This window comes from Mobula birostris, chromosome 4 (genome assembly GCF_030028105.1).
Source record: "Mobula birostris isolate sMobBir1 chromosome 4, sMobBir1.hap1, whole genome shotgun sequence".
NCBI lineage: Eukaryota > Metazoa > Chordata > Chondrichthyes > Myliobatiformes > Myliobatidae > Mobula > Mobula birostris.
Genome location: NC_092373.1, coordinates 144,054,965 through 144,071,142, shown reverse-complemented (window position 1 = coordinate 144,071,142; position 16,178 = coordinate 144,054,965). Strand labels below are relative to the sequence as shown.

At 40.9% G+C, this 16,178-nt stretch overlaps 1 protein-coding gene across 15 annotated transcripts in view; it reads right to left on the bottom strand.

The window, feature by feature from the left end:
- The window catches only part of inpp4b (inositol polyphosphate-4-phosphatase type II B), an 813,686-nt gene that overhangs the window by 104,537 nt on the left and 692,971 nt on the right, over positions 1-16,178 (bottom strand). For all 15 annotated transcript variants that reach the window (XM_072256187.1, XM_072256173.1, XM_072256177.1 and 12 more), the window contains one exon: positions 12,491-12,598. In XM_072256187.1, coding sequence (XP_072112288.1) covers positions 12,491-12,598 — 108 coding nt within the window. The remainder of the gene's footprint in view (positions 1-12,490; positions 12,599-16,178) is intronic.

Here is a 16,178-nt window from a genome sequence, read left to right as displayed (position 1 = left end):
TGATGTCATATCAGTGTTCAAGGATGGCATTGGAAAATTCAAACATATCAAGGGTATAATAAATGAATAGGCCACGCCCAAGTTTTGCAAAGCTCGTTTGGTTCTTCATACCTTATACCATCTGTGATAAAGTAGCCAGTGAGCTAGATCACATGGAGGCTGAAGGAATTCTTTCCAAAGTTGAGCGGAGCCCATAGGCAATGCCAGTGGACCCAGTAGCACAAAGAATGGATCTGTCAGGATCTGTGGTGATTTTAAAGATCAGCATCAACCCAGTATTAAAATAGATCAATACCCTTTGCCCAGTATAAGTTGAGATTCATTCTATATTGAGTTGGAGTTTAGAGCTAAGCCAGGAGGAATGCTGTGTATTTAACGCTTCAGAAGTATTTGAGTAATATTGTAAATATATTGTTTAATTAAGCATTCTTGTTCAATTAAATAATTCATTATGGGCTAAATGTAAAAGTACCTGAATTACATACGTCATTACACCACCTTGCTTAAAGTAAAAACAAAGTTAGACTCGCACTTTGTACTCTCAATCTTTTACTTTTAATTAGATTAAAGTTTTGGAGCTACAAAACATAGCAGAAAGCACCCATGTTCCCACAGTGTTTGAGCTACAGCTTATACTTAGATATTATCTTCAGCGAAGTGAAACAAAACAATTCAAGGTAATTGAACAGAGAACTAGATTCAAGATTAACTTGACATCAGTCTTGAGGTTTGCTTGCTCACAGGTAGCCACAAAGCAAGAAACTCAAAAGAATCTGATTAAAGAAGAAAAAAAAGTACCAAAATATAACAAGTCAGCTAAGAAGGTACAAGATAAACTGAGCAAAACCTGGAGCAAAAAGATAGGTTTTAAGGCATGTATAACAGAAAGAAAAATAGAAAGGCAGAGAAACCTGGCAAAGAAACTCCAGAACTTAGCCATCAGCAACAATTTTAACAATAAAACTCAGGAATGGTTTGAAAGCAAGAGGGGCAGGAGGAAGGTGGGTGGTGGAGAGATGTTATAGAGTGGGAGAATGGCTGTGGCAATAGAGGTACCTGAAATCAAGGAAAACATTGTTAAAACTAAGGAGCAACTTAACAATGAGCTGATATGAGGTAAGTAAAACACAATGTGAATGGCTAGCACAGAAAGCACTGGAATAATCATGTGGAGAGGTATGAAAGGGGGTCTGAATAGATATAAGCTTAAATAGACATGCAGTCAAGCAGCTAAGAGATGTGCAAGTTAACTGCTCTTCATGATGCTTTCAATATATGGGCTGGACAGCATAAAAGTTGCAATTTCTCTGTCTGAATTTCAGTCAGATGATGCTAGGAGTCTTAGAAATCAATGGCTGGAGGATGGAATTGAGAAGATTGCAGAATCAACAATAATTCTTTCATTGAAAGATCAACTTGAATCAAGTAAGCAAGAACTTGATCAAACATCTTGATGTGTTATTTGTCTCTCAGGTAACCCATCAGGGATTACAGCAAAGTTCCAACATTAAAAAAAAACTTAATTGAAACAAGTATCAGTGAACATACAGTTTTAAAGGAACTCAAAGATCTGTGCTTTCAGAAAAGGAGACACATTTAGAAGAGTAAATAATGTTAAATTTTAACAGTAAAAACCTAATAACCTGCCTCTGATTCTGATTCTAATTCAAAAATCCCAATGGTTTGGCATCTGCCTCAGTGGGGCTGTGGTTCCCAGGCTCCCTTTCCATTTACAGGGCCTGTAGTTCCCACATTTGCCTTAAACTCACTTATTTCTGTACTTCAAACTTACCCAGCTCTGCTTCCCAAGCTCCTCTGCAACGTACATGGTTCTCTTTAAATGCAGTGACATGTTTCCCATATTCTCTTTAAACTTAATCACATTCTCTGTAATTGTATTATTCTACAGTGTGACAGCTTTTAAAAAAAATAAAATAAAATCTTTTGGAATAGTAATAGCATAAAAACTGATCATCTGGAAAATTATCTCATCCAGAATCACCAAAGTCCTGATCATGCCAGATTAACTGACTTTTACAGCACTCTGATTTGCAAGAATGCAATTGAAATGAATGCAAAGCTTAAGCTGCATATACCTTTCCTTTCTATTCAGTCTTTTATTAATGCTTTTACCAATTTATTCCTAAAAACTAGCAATGATGCACTTATTTGGGATAACCTGTTTTATACCAGACTTTCCTATCTATGCTTTCTTAAGCTCAATCAAACAGCAAATCATTGGAAATCTTGATTTGTTTATGGCCACCTGACAGCAGAATATACATGTGTAGTCACAGAACTATCTAATTTCCTGTCATTTTGTTTGTTCTATGCCCAGGTATCTCTTCGGATTGACAGTATTGTACCATTATTACAATACTAGTAACCATCTCTCCTATGTGCCCAGTACTTATTATGTAACAAGCTGGCTAAAACTTCACATACTACTGCATATCATCAATATCCCATGTAGATACTTTTCCTTCACATTCTGTGCTCTCTAGTAACTATATTTTCCTTCAATGTTTTCTTTCCAACTACAATGTGTCATTTCGATATGTTCTCTTGCAACTCTCTCTGCTCCATGAAAATATGAATATCCAATGCAAGTTCTCATTCCCCAATTCCTCTCTTCAAGTGTTTACCAAACGTATTTATTACTTAAACTCCGTATTTATCCCCAGTCCTAAAACTTGCAATCTCTTCCATCCTCCTCCGACATCACTTCCATTCTTTCTGGCACCTTTTCACTGATTAAGTAGATTATACATATAAAAAAAACATTTGTTTTGCTCTACACACAAAATGCAAGAGGAACTCAGAAAGTCAGGCCGTATCTAAGGAGGGAAATAAACAGTTGATGTTTTGGGCTTTCCTTGACCTTTCATCAGCATCGATCTGAAACAAGGTCACGGGCTGAAATGTCGACTATTTATTCCCCTCTATAGAAGTTGCCCGACTTGCTGAGTACCTCCAAAATTTTGTGTGCATTGCTCAAGATTTCCAGCATCTACAAAATCTCTCCTGCTTACATTTTTGTTCCAATTGTGGATTCTTTTTGCAAAATTTGTATATAGGTTATGTTTAATTTTTTTTGTAAATACTACATCCATGTGATATGCCTGTAAGTATGTTTTTAATTTTACCTGTGCACACATGTACCTGAACATATGACAATAAACTCAACTTTGATTTATTAAATTGTTTAATATCTTTTTGGCTTCCCAACTACCTTCATACACATTCTTTAACAAGCTCCACTTGTCCATTGATTTATTGGTTTCTAATACAACTGTGATAAGGTTAAACAAGGTTTTAATATTTTAAGCTTGGCTATGTACCGTAAGTGATTTTCAGCTGCCACCTCTGATAAGATATTGATTTTGCTGTTTCCTGTAGATTATTCACATCTTTCTCACTGATAGAATCATAACATGCTGTAAGAAAAACAGCACATAACTCTTCTACCAAACCTGAATATATGTATTCCTTTCAATAGCAGGAGACTCAAGCTAAAACAGACATTTTTAAAAAAATCTTCATACTTTATAAACATGAGATTATGATATCAAAAAGAAATTAATTGATTAACTATGATTTTTAAGGATAACTCGCCAATGGAGGCTGGGATCCATGCTTAACAATAAGCATTTAGGAAATAATGCATTAACTATTGTACAAAATGTGTAATCAACATAACAGTTCTAACTTTTTTAATGAACTTGTCTTTTTGATGGAGGTATTTAACATACTTTGCAAATGTGCCAATGTCAATTGAGCTCAAAGCTACTAGCTTTATCTGCAGCATGAAGCAATGTGTGACTCATACAAACTGCATGAGAATTATATTAAGACTGACAAACTAAATATGCAAAAATATTACAGAAATCCAATCATCTTGTCCATTAACTTACTTTCTAGCTTCATTCCAATACATAAAATAAAATCACAGGTAGAAATAGTATCCACTGCAACTTCATGATTGAAAGCCAAAGACAATAATTATAGAAAGTTGTAGAAAGCTCATTTGGAAAACAGGTTGCACTAACATGGTAAAAACCATGAACATAATTAGACTTCAGCAGCAAAATGGTTAAGTGTAAGCCTTGCAAAACCTGAATAACTAAAGTTAATTTCCCCTTGTGATAAAAGTATTAAAACAAACATACTGACCAGTGGCAGAAATGATCATCAAATGTTATCAATTCTAATGAATTAAAAAACAATCGGGTAGTGCCCTATTCTAGTAGCAACAACACCAACTACGTGAAAAGCTATATCTGCCCTCAAACCTTAAATTTATCCATGCCACTGAATAGAAAGATTGTAAATTAAAAATAAATCTTGTACTGATGGCTTAAGGCGAAGGAATTCAGAGACAGCTGTTACCATTGCCTAGATCAATAATGTGGGACATAATTTCACTGCTCTTGAATAACCAAGCAAAATCTGGACCTATCAAGTTTCGATTATTTGGAATGGCATTCACAGAGCCCATAGTCTAATATGAAAGAATCCTTTTGCTGCTGGTCTTGTCTTTGAGATCCGGATATTATTGCCAAGGACAGCATTTATGCTCAAACTTTATCTCATTACTGATACCCTGTCTGACTTCCTAACTAGTTTTATAGAACGACTTACAGAATATCAGGAACTTCTGCCCTGTGGCATGACCAACATTTCATCCTGAATTTGGTATAAGTTTTATTTATGGGAATTTGCTGGCATCAGAATTTAGACGAGAACAGTGCACAGACCTAACATTCTTAATCTATTGTAACACGGCCAGGCACATGGGGGAGTGAACCAGGATGAAGAACAGGGGATTATGAAGTAGTGAAAAAAAAACAGAGAGATACAGTCTAGATAAATCTGCTCAAAGTATTATTGGTGGCTACAGAAGCCTATACTTGATAAAATTCTGGGAAAGATTACCAGTGAAGATACCGATATGGCTTCAGGTTAGTCAGAGTCACACATTACAGAAATGGGCCTTTTAGACCACCATGTCCATGCTGACTTTGTCTACTACACTAATCTCTTCACATTCATTAGGTCCTTATCCTTCAATGCTTTGCTGACATAAATGTTTATTTAAATGCCTTTTAAGTGTAATACATGTATCCATTTCCTCCTTCTCAGGCAGCAGTATCCAAGCATTAAATACTCTCTGTATAAAAACAATCCTATCCCTCTGAATCCTTTTAATATCCTTTCTCTCAACTAAGACCTATTTCTTTTTGTTTCTGATAAAATGTCCCCTTTGGACTAAATAGATTTTGACCATTTACCCTGTTCATGCCCCTCATAATCCTATGTACTTCTATCAGCTCACCACTTGGCCTCCTCAATTCTAGGAAAAAACAAGCCAGCTTATCCAATCTCTCCCCATAATTAAAGTCATCGAATCCAGGAAACGTCCTGATGAATAATATCTGTAGTCCCTCCTGTGCAATTGCATCTTTCCTTTTGAGCTGCAACTTGAATGCACACAATTAAGTGCAACCCAACCAGTGTTTCGTAAGGTTATAACATTCCAGCTCTTACATTTTATGCCCTTAGCTCTTGACCTTCTTTACTACCTTATCAATCTATATTGCCACCTTTGAGGAACGATAGATTTGGACTTCTAGGTTTTTGTTCAACATTCCTTAGTGCTCTACCATTTACTGTATATGCCCCAAAATACATTACCTCGCTCACCATCCTGCAGAGCTTTTACAGAAGCAAAGTATTCATTTAGGGCTCCACACAAAGAATACCCTCCTGGACCCTAAGCAGATGCACTTCTCCCTAGATACACTCTTGCTCCTAATATACTGACAGAACAATGTAGGATTGTCTGTCATCTCACCTGCTCTCCTGATTTCTTTCATAATTACTCTCCTTGCGGAGGTTGATGGGTTCTTCATTAGGCAGGGCATCAAAGGTTACGTGGAGAAGGGAGGAGGATGGGGTTGAGAGAGATAATAAATCAGCTATGATAGAAAGGCAGAGCCGACTTGATAGGTCAAATAGCCTAATTCTGCTCCTCTACGCAGGGCTTCCCAAACTGGGGTCCATGGGCCCCTCAGTTACTGTAGGGCCCAATGGCATAAAAAAGGTTGGGAACCTGTGTCTTATAGTTTAAACACTCCATACCCCTCAAAGGAGTTACTTGATTGTGGTTGCCTGCACCTATCATATGCTTCTTTTTCCCCCTGCAAGAGTAGAACTTACATTAAGCTCCAAACACCAGACAAAGGGGATTGTCCTACATAAGGGGCCTGGTTTTGTGAGGCAGGTCATGCCTCATGAGCCTGATTGAGGTTTTCAAGGAGGCAACGGCACAAATTGATAAAAGTAGTAAGGCGTTCGACAAGGTTCCCCATGGTGGACTCATTAAGAAAATCATGAGGTATGGGAACAATGGAAACTTGCCTGTGTGGATTTGGAATTTACTTGCCCACAGAAGACAGAAGGTGGCAGTAGATGGAGTGTATCTTCCTGGAGATCAGTGGCTAGTGGTGTTCTGTAGGGATCTGTTCTGGAACCCCTACACTTTTTGATTTTTATGGATGAGGATGTGGAAGAGTGGGTTTGTAAGTTTGCAGATGACATGAAGGTTGGTGGTGTTGTGGGTGATGAAGAATGCTGTCGTTGGAATATAGACAGAGTGCACAGCTGGGCAAAGGAGTGGCAGATGGAGATGAATCTGGTAAAGTGTGAAGTGAGACATTTTGGAAGATCTAACTTGAAGGCAGAGCACAGGGTTAATGGCAGGATGCTTAGAAGTCTGGAGGAACCGAAAATCTTGCAGTCTAAGTCCATAGACCCTTCAAGGTTGCTGTGCAGGTTGATAGGGTTGTTAAGAAGGTGTATGGTGTGCTGGCCTTCATTAATCGGTGAATTGAATTCAAGAGTCGCAAGTTAATGTTGCAGCCTTATAAAACTCTGGTTAACCCACACTTAGAGTATGGGTTCAGTTCTGATTGAACGAGTAAGCTATCTGGCCCGCCAATCATGACCCGCTATTCAATAAACTCATGGTTGGTCTGGCCATAGACACAGCTGTATTCACCTGCCTTTTCCCAATAACCCTTAATTGCTTTGTTATACAAAATTCTATTTAATTGTGCTTCAAACATATTCACATAAGGTAGCCCCCACTGCTGTCCTGGCAGACAATTCCATAGATGCATTACTCTCTGGGAAAAGCAGTTTCTCCTCATCTCTATCCAAAATCTGTTCCTCCCGAATCCTGAGGCTGTGTCCCCTGGTTCCAGTCTCACATCAGTGGAAACAACATTCTTGTCTCTATCTTATCTATCTCTCTTTATAATTTTATATGCCCTCTCCACTATCCTATACCTGAGAAACCCTTCTAAACCTCCAATTTAGCAAGATAAAGATCAACAACACCCTGGTGAAGCTACTGACCCAGCTGGAGACCACCGCACCAGAACTGCTTCTTAAATTCCGGACCGCACCTGGACCACATTCCTGGAGACCCGCGGTCTGCTACTGAGCCGGAGCGCTTGGAGACACGGCCCATTCCGACCAGCACCTCTCCGGAGCAGACGACCACAGAGAAGTGACAGCGGAGACCTCAAGGTGCCCCAGATGCTTCCCCGGAGCGACCACCGTAAAGCCCCGTTGGTGGCCATCCACAGTTGCCGGAAGTGAGGCCTACACTACCGACCTCGGAAATCAAGCCCGAGGCTCAGCTGGAGCGGAGGCCTCCGCAACCGTGACTCGGTATATGGACTTGTTTTAGCAAGGAGCCCGACCATCTGGGATTAAGTGTCAGCTTTGGGGCCTGACTCAATCAACAGCCCGGGCCCCCGGCAGCTGGAAGTGGCAGCGGAGCCTCCCCCATTACTCGGCCCGACCCAGAGCACACAACGACGCGACCGGCTGATCAATTCCCGCGGGACACGTCCAGCTACCTCGAAGAGCTGACGACACACTGCATCGATGGAGACCTAGAAAGATGCACTACTTACTGAGGAAGCATGGGAAAAGAGCAGGGCTGCTGGTCAGATTGAAGCTGAGGGGCTTCAGGGTCCCTATGCCCACCATCCTACTAGCTAATGTGCAAGCCATAGAGAACAAGGTGGATAATCTTAAAGGGAGACTCACCTACTGCAGGGAGATGCAGAATTGCTGTGTATTCTGCTTCACCGAGACCTGGCTCTCCCCTGTCACCCCCGACTGTGTCATCCGACCAGAGGGATGGACCGCACGGCGACTTCGGGCAAGACGAGGGGAGGTGGTGTCTGCCTACTGATCAACACTGCGTGGTGCTCGGACACAGTGGCACTGACAAGCTCCTGCAGCCCGGACCTGGAACACCTGTCGGTGAAGTGTCGTCCCTACTATCTGCCATGGGAATTCACCTCGGTCATACTGACAGCGGTCTACATTCCCCCCCAGGAGGACGTGGAGTGTGCTCTGAACATACTGTATGCCAACATCAGTGAACTTGTGACCAGGTATCCGGAGGCTTTGCTCATTACAGCCGGGGACTTTAACCAGCCCAACCTCAGAAAGGCACTGCCAAAGTTATACCAACATGTCTCCTGCCCCACTAGAGGCCCGAATATACTTGACCATTGCTACACAGCAGTCAAGGATGCCTATCGTTCCATCCCACGACCTCACTTCGGAAAATCAGACCATCAGGCCGTACTCCTCCTCCCGGCTTACAAACAGAAACTGAAGTAGAAGGTCACGGTGTCAAAGGTAGTGTCACGCTGGACGGAGGAAATGGATGAGGTCCTCCGTGACTGCTTTGAATCGGTGGACTGGTTAGTATTCAAGGACTCGGCAGCTAACCTTGATGAGTATGCCTCAGCTGTCACAGACTTTATTTGGAAATGCACGGAGGACTGTGTGTCTCGCAAGGTGATCCGGGGATTCTCTAACCAGAAACCTTGGATGAATTATGAGGTCAAGTCCCTTTTAAAGGCTAGAGCTGCGGCTTTTAGGTTCAGGGATACCAGTCGCTACACGGAATCCAGGTGTGAACTCCGGAAAGCCATTAAGGGCGCCAGGAGGCAATATCCAGCCAAGTTGGAAGCCCAGGCTAACCAAAGGGATGTCAGTAGCCTATGGCAGGGTTTAAATGAGATCACTGGGCACAAAGGAAAGGCTGGGAATATCAAAAACTGTGGCGCTTCTCTTCCTGACGAACTTAACATATCCTATGCAAGATTCGAACAGAAGAGCAGCATCCTGCTCCCTCCAGATGAACTGGACCTGGTGGCACCGAGATTCATCGTCACCAAGGAGGACGTTAGAAGGGCCTTCCTGAAGATAAATCCAAGGAAGGCGACGGGCCCAAATGGCGTCCCAGGACAGGTTCTCCAGGCCTGTGCAAGCAAGCTAGCTGGAGTGTTTGCTGACATTTTCAAATGCTCCTTGCTTCAGTCTAAGATCCCCTCGTGTTTTAAGAAGGCAACGATAATCCCAGTGCCGAAGAAGAGCAAGGTGGCATGCCTGAATGACTATCGACCTGTGGCTCTGTCATCAATTGCTATGATGTGCTTCAAGAGATTGGTTATGGCACACATCAACCACAGCCTACCGGTCAACCTCGACGCTTTGCAATTTGCCTACTGGAGCAACAGGCCAACGGCAGATGCCATCTCTCCGGCCCTACCTTCCTCCTTAGAACACCTGGAGAATAAAGACACATACATAAGGCTCCTTTTCATTGACTACAGCTCTGCCTTTAATACCATCATTCCAAATAAACTGATTCCTGAGCTCCGGAACCTGGGCCTTAGCACTCAGACCTGCAGCTGGATCTTCAACTTCCTCACAGACAGGATCCAGGCTGTAAAAATAGGGACAAGCTCTCCTCTACAATCACTCTGAGCACTGGTGCCCCACAAGGCTGTGTACTCAGCCCCCTGCTGTACTCACTGTACACCCATGATTGTGTAGCCAAGTTTCCATCTAACTCAATATATAAGTTTGCTGATGACACAACAATTGTAGGCCGTATCTCGGGTAATGATGAGTTTGAGTACAGAGAGGAAATTAAGAACCTGGTGGCTAGGTGTGAAGACAATAACCTATCCTCAACGTCAGCAAGACAAAGGAATTGGTTGTTGACTTCAGAAGGAGTAGCAGACTGCACAGCCCCATTTACATCGGTGGTGCACAAGTGGAACAGGTCAAAAGCTTTAAGTTCTTCAGGGTCAATATCACAAATGACCTGGCCTGGTCCAACCAGGCAGAGTTCACTGCCAAGAAGGCCCACCAGCGCCTTTACTTCCTGAGAAAGCTAAAGAAATTTGGCCTGTCCCCTAAAACCCTCACTAATTTTTATAGATGCACTGTAGAAAGCATTCTTCTCGGGTGCATCTCAACCTGGTATGGAAGTTGTCCTGTCCAAGATCGGAAGAAGCTGCAGAAGATCGTGAACATGGCGCAGCACATCACACAAACCAATCTTCTGTCCGTGGACTCACTTTACACCGCACGTTGTCGGAGCAGTGCTGCCAGGATAATCAAGGCCATGACCCACCCAGCCAACAGACTTTTCGTCCCTCTTCCCTCCGGGAGAAGGCTCAGGAGCTTGAAGACTCGTACAGCCAGATTTGGGAACAGCTTCTTTCCAACTGTGATAAGACTGCTGAACGGATCCTGACCCGGATCTGGGCCGTACCCTCCAAATATCCAGACCTGTCTCTCGGTTTTTCTGCACTACCTTACTTCCCATTTTTCTATTTTCTATTTATGATTTATAATTTAAATTTTTAACATTTACTAATTTAACTATTTTTAATATTTAATATTTGTAATCCAGGGAGTGTGAAGCGCAGAATCAAATATCGCTGTGATGATTGTACGTCCTAGTACCAATTGTTTGGCGACAATAAAGTGTATGTTTCTATAAGATCCCCCTCATTTGTCTGAATTTCAGCAAGTACAGTCCCAAGTAACTCAATCTCTCCTCATAGTTAACTTCCTCATCTCTGGAATCAACCTTGCGAACCTTCCCTGCTCAGCCTCCAAAGCCATTATAGGAAGGATGTGAAAGCTTTAAAGAGGATGCATAGGAGTACCAGCAGGGTGATGCCTGGATTAAAGAATATGTCTTGTAAAGAAAGGTTGAGTGAGTGAGGGCTTTTCTCTATGGAGCAAAGGAGGATGAGAGGCGACTTGATAGAGGTGTTCAAGATTATGAGAGGGATAGATAGAGTGGACTGACATGACTTTTCCCCAGGGTAGACGTGGCTAATACTAGAGGACATCCATTTATAGCGAGTGGAGGAAACTTTAGGGGAGATGTCAAAGGTCGGAGTGTTTTCGACATGGAGGTGACTGAATCACACTGCTGTGGGTGGTGGTCGAGGCTGATATACGAGGGATTTTAAGAAACGTTTAGATAGATATATAGATATATGAAAAATGGGGGGTTCTGGTCTGTGTAAGAAGGGTTAGATTGACCGTGGAGCAGGTCTGTATAGATCTGGAAGGATTGTTTGGAATGTGATGGACAGAGTGAAAGTGCTCGATGAAGTGTGGTGGACAGAGAAAAGGTGGTTCCAGGTGAGGCAACAGTTCATCTGGGAGTCTGGTAGGGTCACTTTCTGTACATGGTGCTCCCTGGTGCAGAATCCTCTACCTTGGTGAGAGCCAACATAGATTGGGGTCTACTTCGTTGGTCACCTTTGCTCTGTCTGCCGCAAAAAGTGGGATTTTCCAGTGTCCACACATTTTAATTCTACCTCCCATTCCCATTCTGACATGTCCGTCCATGGCCTCCTCTACTGCCACCATCAGGTTGGAGGAGTAATACCTCACATTTCATCCGGGTAGCCTCCAACATGACAGCATGAACAATGACTTGGCTAACTTCTAGTCTTTTCTCCCCCCTCCCTCTTCCCTTTTTTCCAACTCCATATGCTGCCTCCCCTGTTGCTGCTGCTCTTCTCCTAACCTGCCTATCACCTCCCTCTGAGGTCCCTCCTCCTTCACTTTCTCCAGGTCCACTCCTTCGCCTATCAGATTTTTTCTTCTTCAGCCCTTTACCTGAGGAAAGCTGAAGTTAACATTTTCAATTTATTTTTTAAGGTCAACAAAATACACAATGTTAAAATGATCATTACAGTAATTTTGAATACATTTAACATTACCTTTGAATAAATCCACATACTTCTCCAAATCCCAAACTTCAACTCTCTCTCCAAGCAAGTCCCTGAACTTGTGAGGTTTCCTCCACAAGCCTCAATACATATAAAGCCGATTCAATAGCACATATCATGGCTTCTGAATTTCCAGCGGTGGGCCTGCAAACAAAACATTTGCTGACCCATCACACGGTGATGGGCCAGGTTTTCCTAGGCCCAGCCTGTTGTCTGATATTGATAGTGTGGTCTCCATCTGCCAGCGCGTACTGTATCTAGCATCTTGCTGCATGTCAAGAGAATAGTAGCCATTATCATTTAAAAGCTGTGCAGCAGGACAACGATGAACTTAACAAAAATATCCTGACCTGTTTTGGCAGAACTGTTCTGAATTTGCATTCGCTGTAAATGCAGGTTAACTGGAACAAATTCAAGCTTCTTCTCTCCTCTGCTGCAGCTTGGTTTAAATGATGACCCTGCAAATCAAAAACAAATCAAACAATTTAGGTCACAAGGAGGAAGATGGGCTAAGTCTTCCTGGGCCCACCTGTTGTCTGATATTGCCAGTGTGGTCTCCATCTGTCTACATGTACTGTATCTGGGATCTTGATGCATAGAGAGTGAAAGAGAGATACTTTGTAACGTGGATTGAATAGATAAGTAGCAGCATGCCTTGTTGTAATAACTTCTTAGTCTCGCGGCACCTTTAATCACTTATCAAGAAGATTAAAGCGTTTGGGATATCCAAAAGATCAAGGTACTCGAGGTACGTGGAGACTTAGTAGATTAGATTGTACATTATTGATAGTAGATTGGATTCAAAATTTACTTGGATGTAGAAGACATAATGCAGTGGTGGAGGTGTTATTCTGATCAGGGGACCGTGACTGGTGATGCTCCACAAGAATCAGAGTTGCGTTATATATAAAAATGATTGGGATAAAAATATAGGTTGATTGACTCACAAATTTGCAGATGACAGAAAAATTGGTGGAATTGTTGATAGTGAGGAAGGTGACGAAAGGGTTCAGCGGGATATAGATCATTTGGAAATGTGGGCAGAGAAACCGAGAGTTTAAGCCGGAGTATTGATGTACAAAGTGTGCGAGTCCAAAGCTCTCTGAAAGTAACAACACAATGGAAAAGGTGAGGGAGAAGATGTATGGTGGGCTTCTCTTCATTAGTCAGGGCACTGAGTATAAAAGTTGAGAAGTCATGTTGCAGTTGTATAAAACTTTGGCTAATCCACATTTGGGGTATTGTGAGCATTTCTGGTTGCCACACTACAGGAAGGATATGGTGGCTTTACAGAAGGCGCCTTGATTAACAAGTAGTTATTATAAGGAGAGACTGGATGGACTTGGATTATTTTCTCTGTGGTGACAGAGGCTGAGTGGTGACCTGATAGACCTATATAAAATTATGAAAAGCATGTGCATTGGATAAAGAGAAACCAAAATATATGCTATACTTGGCATTCCAAAAGGCATTGGATAAGTTGTTGCATCAAGGGTACTGTGAAAAATAAAACGTAATGCTGTAGGAAGTAACAGATAGAAGATTAGCTACCTAACAGTAAACAGAGAGTAGGCTTAAAAGGTCCTTTTCTTTCCTCCCACCCTTTTCTGGTTGGCATTGGAGATGAATGGTGTGCTGAAACCTTTAACATTTTACAGTGAAGGAACTAAAGTTACTTTCTTGCCTCCTTTCTTAAGGAAGTCTGTAAATATTGTAAAAAATGTAAGTCTCCACCGAGATGCAGCACAGAGCGTCATAGGAAGTCATTCCTGCCTGTGGCCATCAAACTTCACAACTCCTCCCTTGGAGGGTCAGACACCCTGAGCCAATAGGCTGGTCCTGGACTTATTTCATAATTTACTGGCATAATTTACATATTACTATTTAACTATTTATGGTTCTATTACTATTTATTATTTATGGTGCAACTGTAATGAAAACCAATTTACCACAGGATCAATAAAGTATGACTATGACTATATTCAAAGCAGTTCCGTAGGTTTTCTAAATTAATATCTGAAATTGATGAGGAGAGAATAGGCAGACTGGGCAAGGACTGAAATATATCTGGAGAGGTCTGAAAGATGGGGCAATTATTTTTTTTCTTTTAAACAGCCATGAGTATTTGGGACTCTTTCTTAAATTTAAGTCAGTAAGGTTAGCAAGGAACTTCATCAGTCAGAGAGGGTGGTGCGAGTGTGGAATGAGCTACCAATGGAGATGATGGAATCAGATTCAATTGCAATACTTAAGAGAGAAATATGGAGAGTGAAGTAAAGATGGCTACGGTCTGGGGGTGCAAGTAGATGGGACCAGCAAGGAAAGCAGGCCAGCATAGGGAGAAGGGTTCTGAAATTGAATAATTTTAAGGCAAAGTCAAGTAGAGTCTTGAAATGCAACTGGGTTTAAGGTTACCATAGGTAAATAGAAATATGTAGTTGACGTTATAATCTAATCTGCCAAGAGGTTATTAAATGGCACAGCAGTCTCAAGCAGCTACGCAACCTTCTCTTGCTCCTAACCTGTATGAAGGAGAGATCTCAAATGTAGTTGGATTTCTTTGCCCTTAAAAGATTATCCTTAAAAATTTCATTCAAATCTTAAAGCTAAGAGCTCAGAAAGCACTCCTTAGTTAAATGAACATCTAAAGTAATATTGCATCAGGAAAAGCAAAAGAAATCTGTACGGCTTCTGATGATTATTACCACAGGAATTTATCTGGCATTCTAATAAATATCAACAAATTCAATTTTCAAAACCTCTGCAGATTCCAGAATGAACTAAAGGTGACTCAATCATAATACTACCTAAAATCTAACGTGTGCCTAAGCAATTCAAACCTTTAAACATTTTTCTATATCTGAATGCTAATGCTAATAAATGTATTTTTCAGTGCATAATATTTAATAATGCAACCCATTAAAAATATTAAGATGTATAGAAATAATCGATCAAAGGCAGATATCAAACTACATATTATTAAATGTGACATTAGTCTACAAAGCCTCCTGCAAATGTTATTTCAGCTTGCACTCATATCAAAAAAATCACAAATCATTGATAATGAAATGTTAAATAATTAATTGCGTCCCCCATTTTAGAGAAATTAGAGAAAGTACATGAGATTGACCTCAGTAGAGCAAACTAATTTTATTGATGGGCTTTGTCTTACTAACTATTTTTTCAATTATGATTACTTGTTGTCACTTCTATATTAAAATAAATTTGATTTAAAGTCTGTGTAAATTACTTTACCATTCAACTGGCATTTAAATATTCATTAAGTTAATAAATGAATTAGTATTTTCCAAAACAGAATTAATTTTCAAAAAGAATTAAGTATGACCAAATTAAAGTGATATGACCAAATATAGTTAAAAGTTACAGAAGACAAGTTTTGATTTGTAAAATCTTTTCAAGTCTATTCAAAATGCGTCTGCAAAATTTAATTGAAGCACCAAATAACTTCGCAAAACTTGCCCTATGTTACCACTGTATGGAAGAAAACAGCAGAACAGGTTATGACAAAACTCCTTTCCACAGAAACCATCTGCTGTGGGAATTTGACACCCTGGCCCACACTACCCAATTTATTTCTTTGGTCCATTTTCGACATGTCCAAGTTTGTCATGAAAGATTTTTGTTCAATTAGATCTTTCATTGATGAATAAATCACAAAATCACTAACAGAAGAACTGTTGTAAAGCGTGGTTATTTGAGTTACTGTCGCCTTGCAGTCAGATTGAACCAGTCTGGCCATTCTCCTCTGACCTCTCTCATTAGCAAAGCATTTTCCACCCACAGAACTCCCACTTATTAGATTTTTTTTTGTTTCTTACACCATTCTCTGTAAACTTTAGAGACTGTTATATGTGAAAATCACAGGATTTTTAGACTAGAATTCAAATTCACTTTAATTTTCAAAGTTACCCAGATCAGTGAGAAACTGTATATTCACAATTACTTAGTAGGTAAAGTGGACTATTTTTTCCCTCTGTCCACAAAAACATGAGAAGAGTGTAGCATATTCTAAATGGT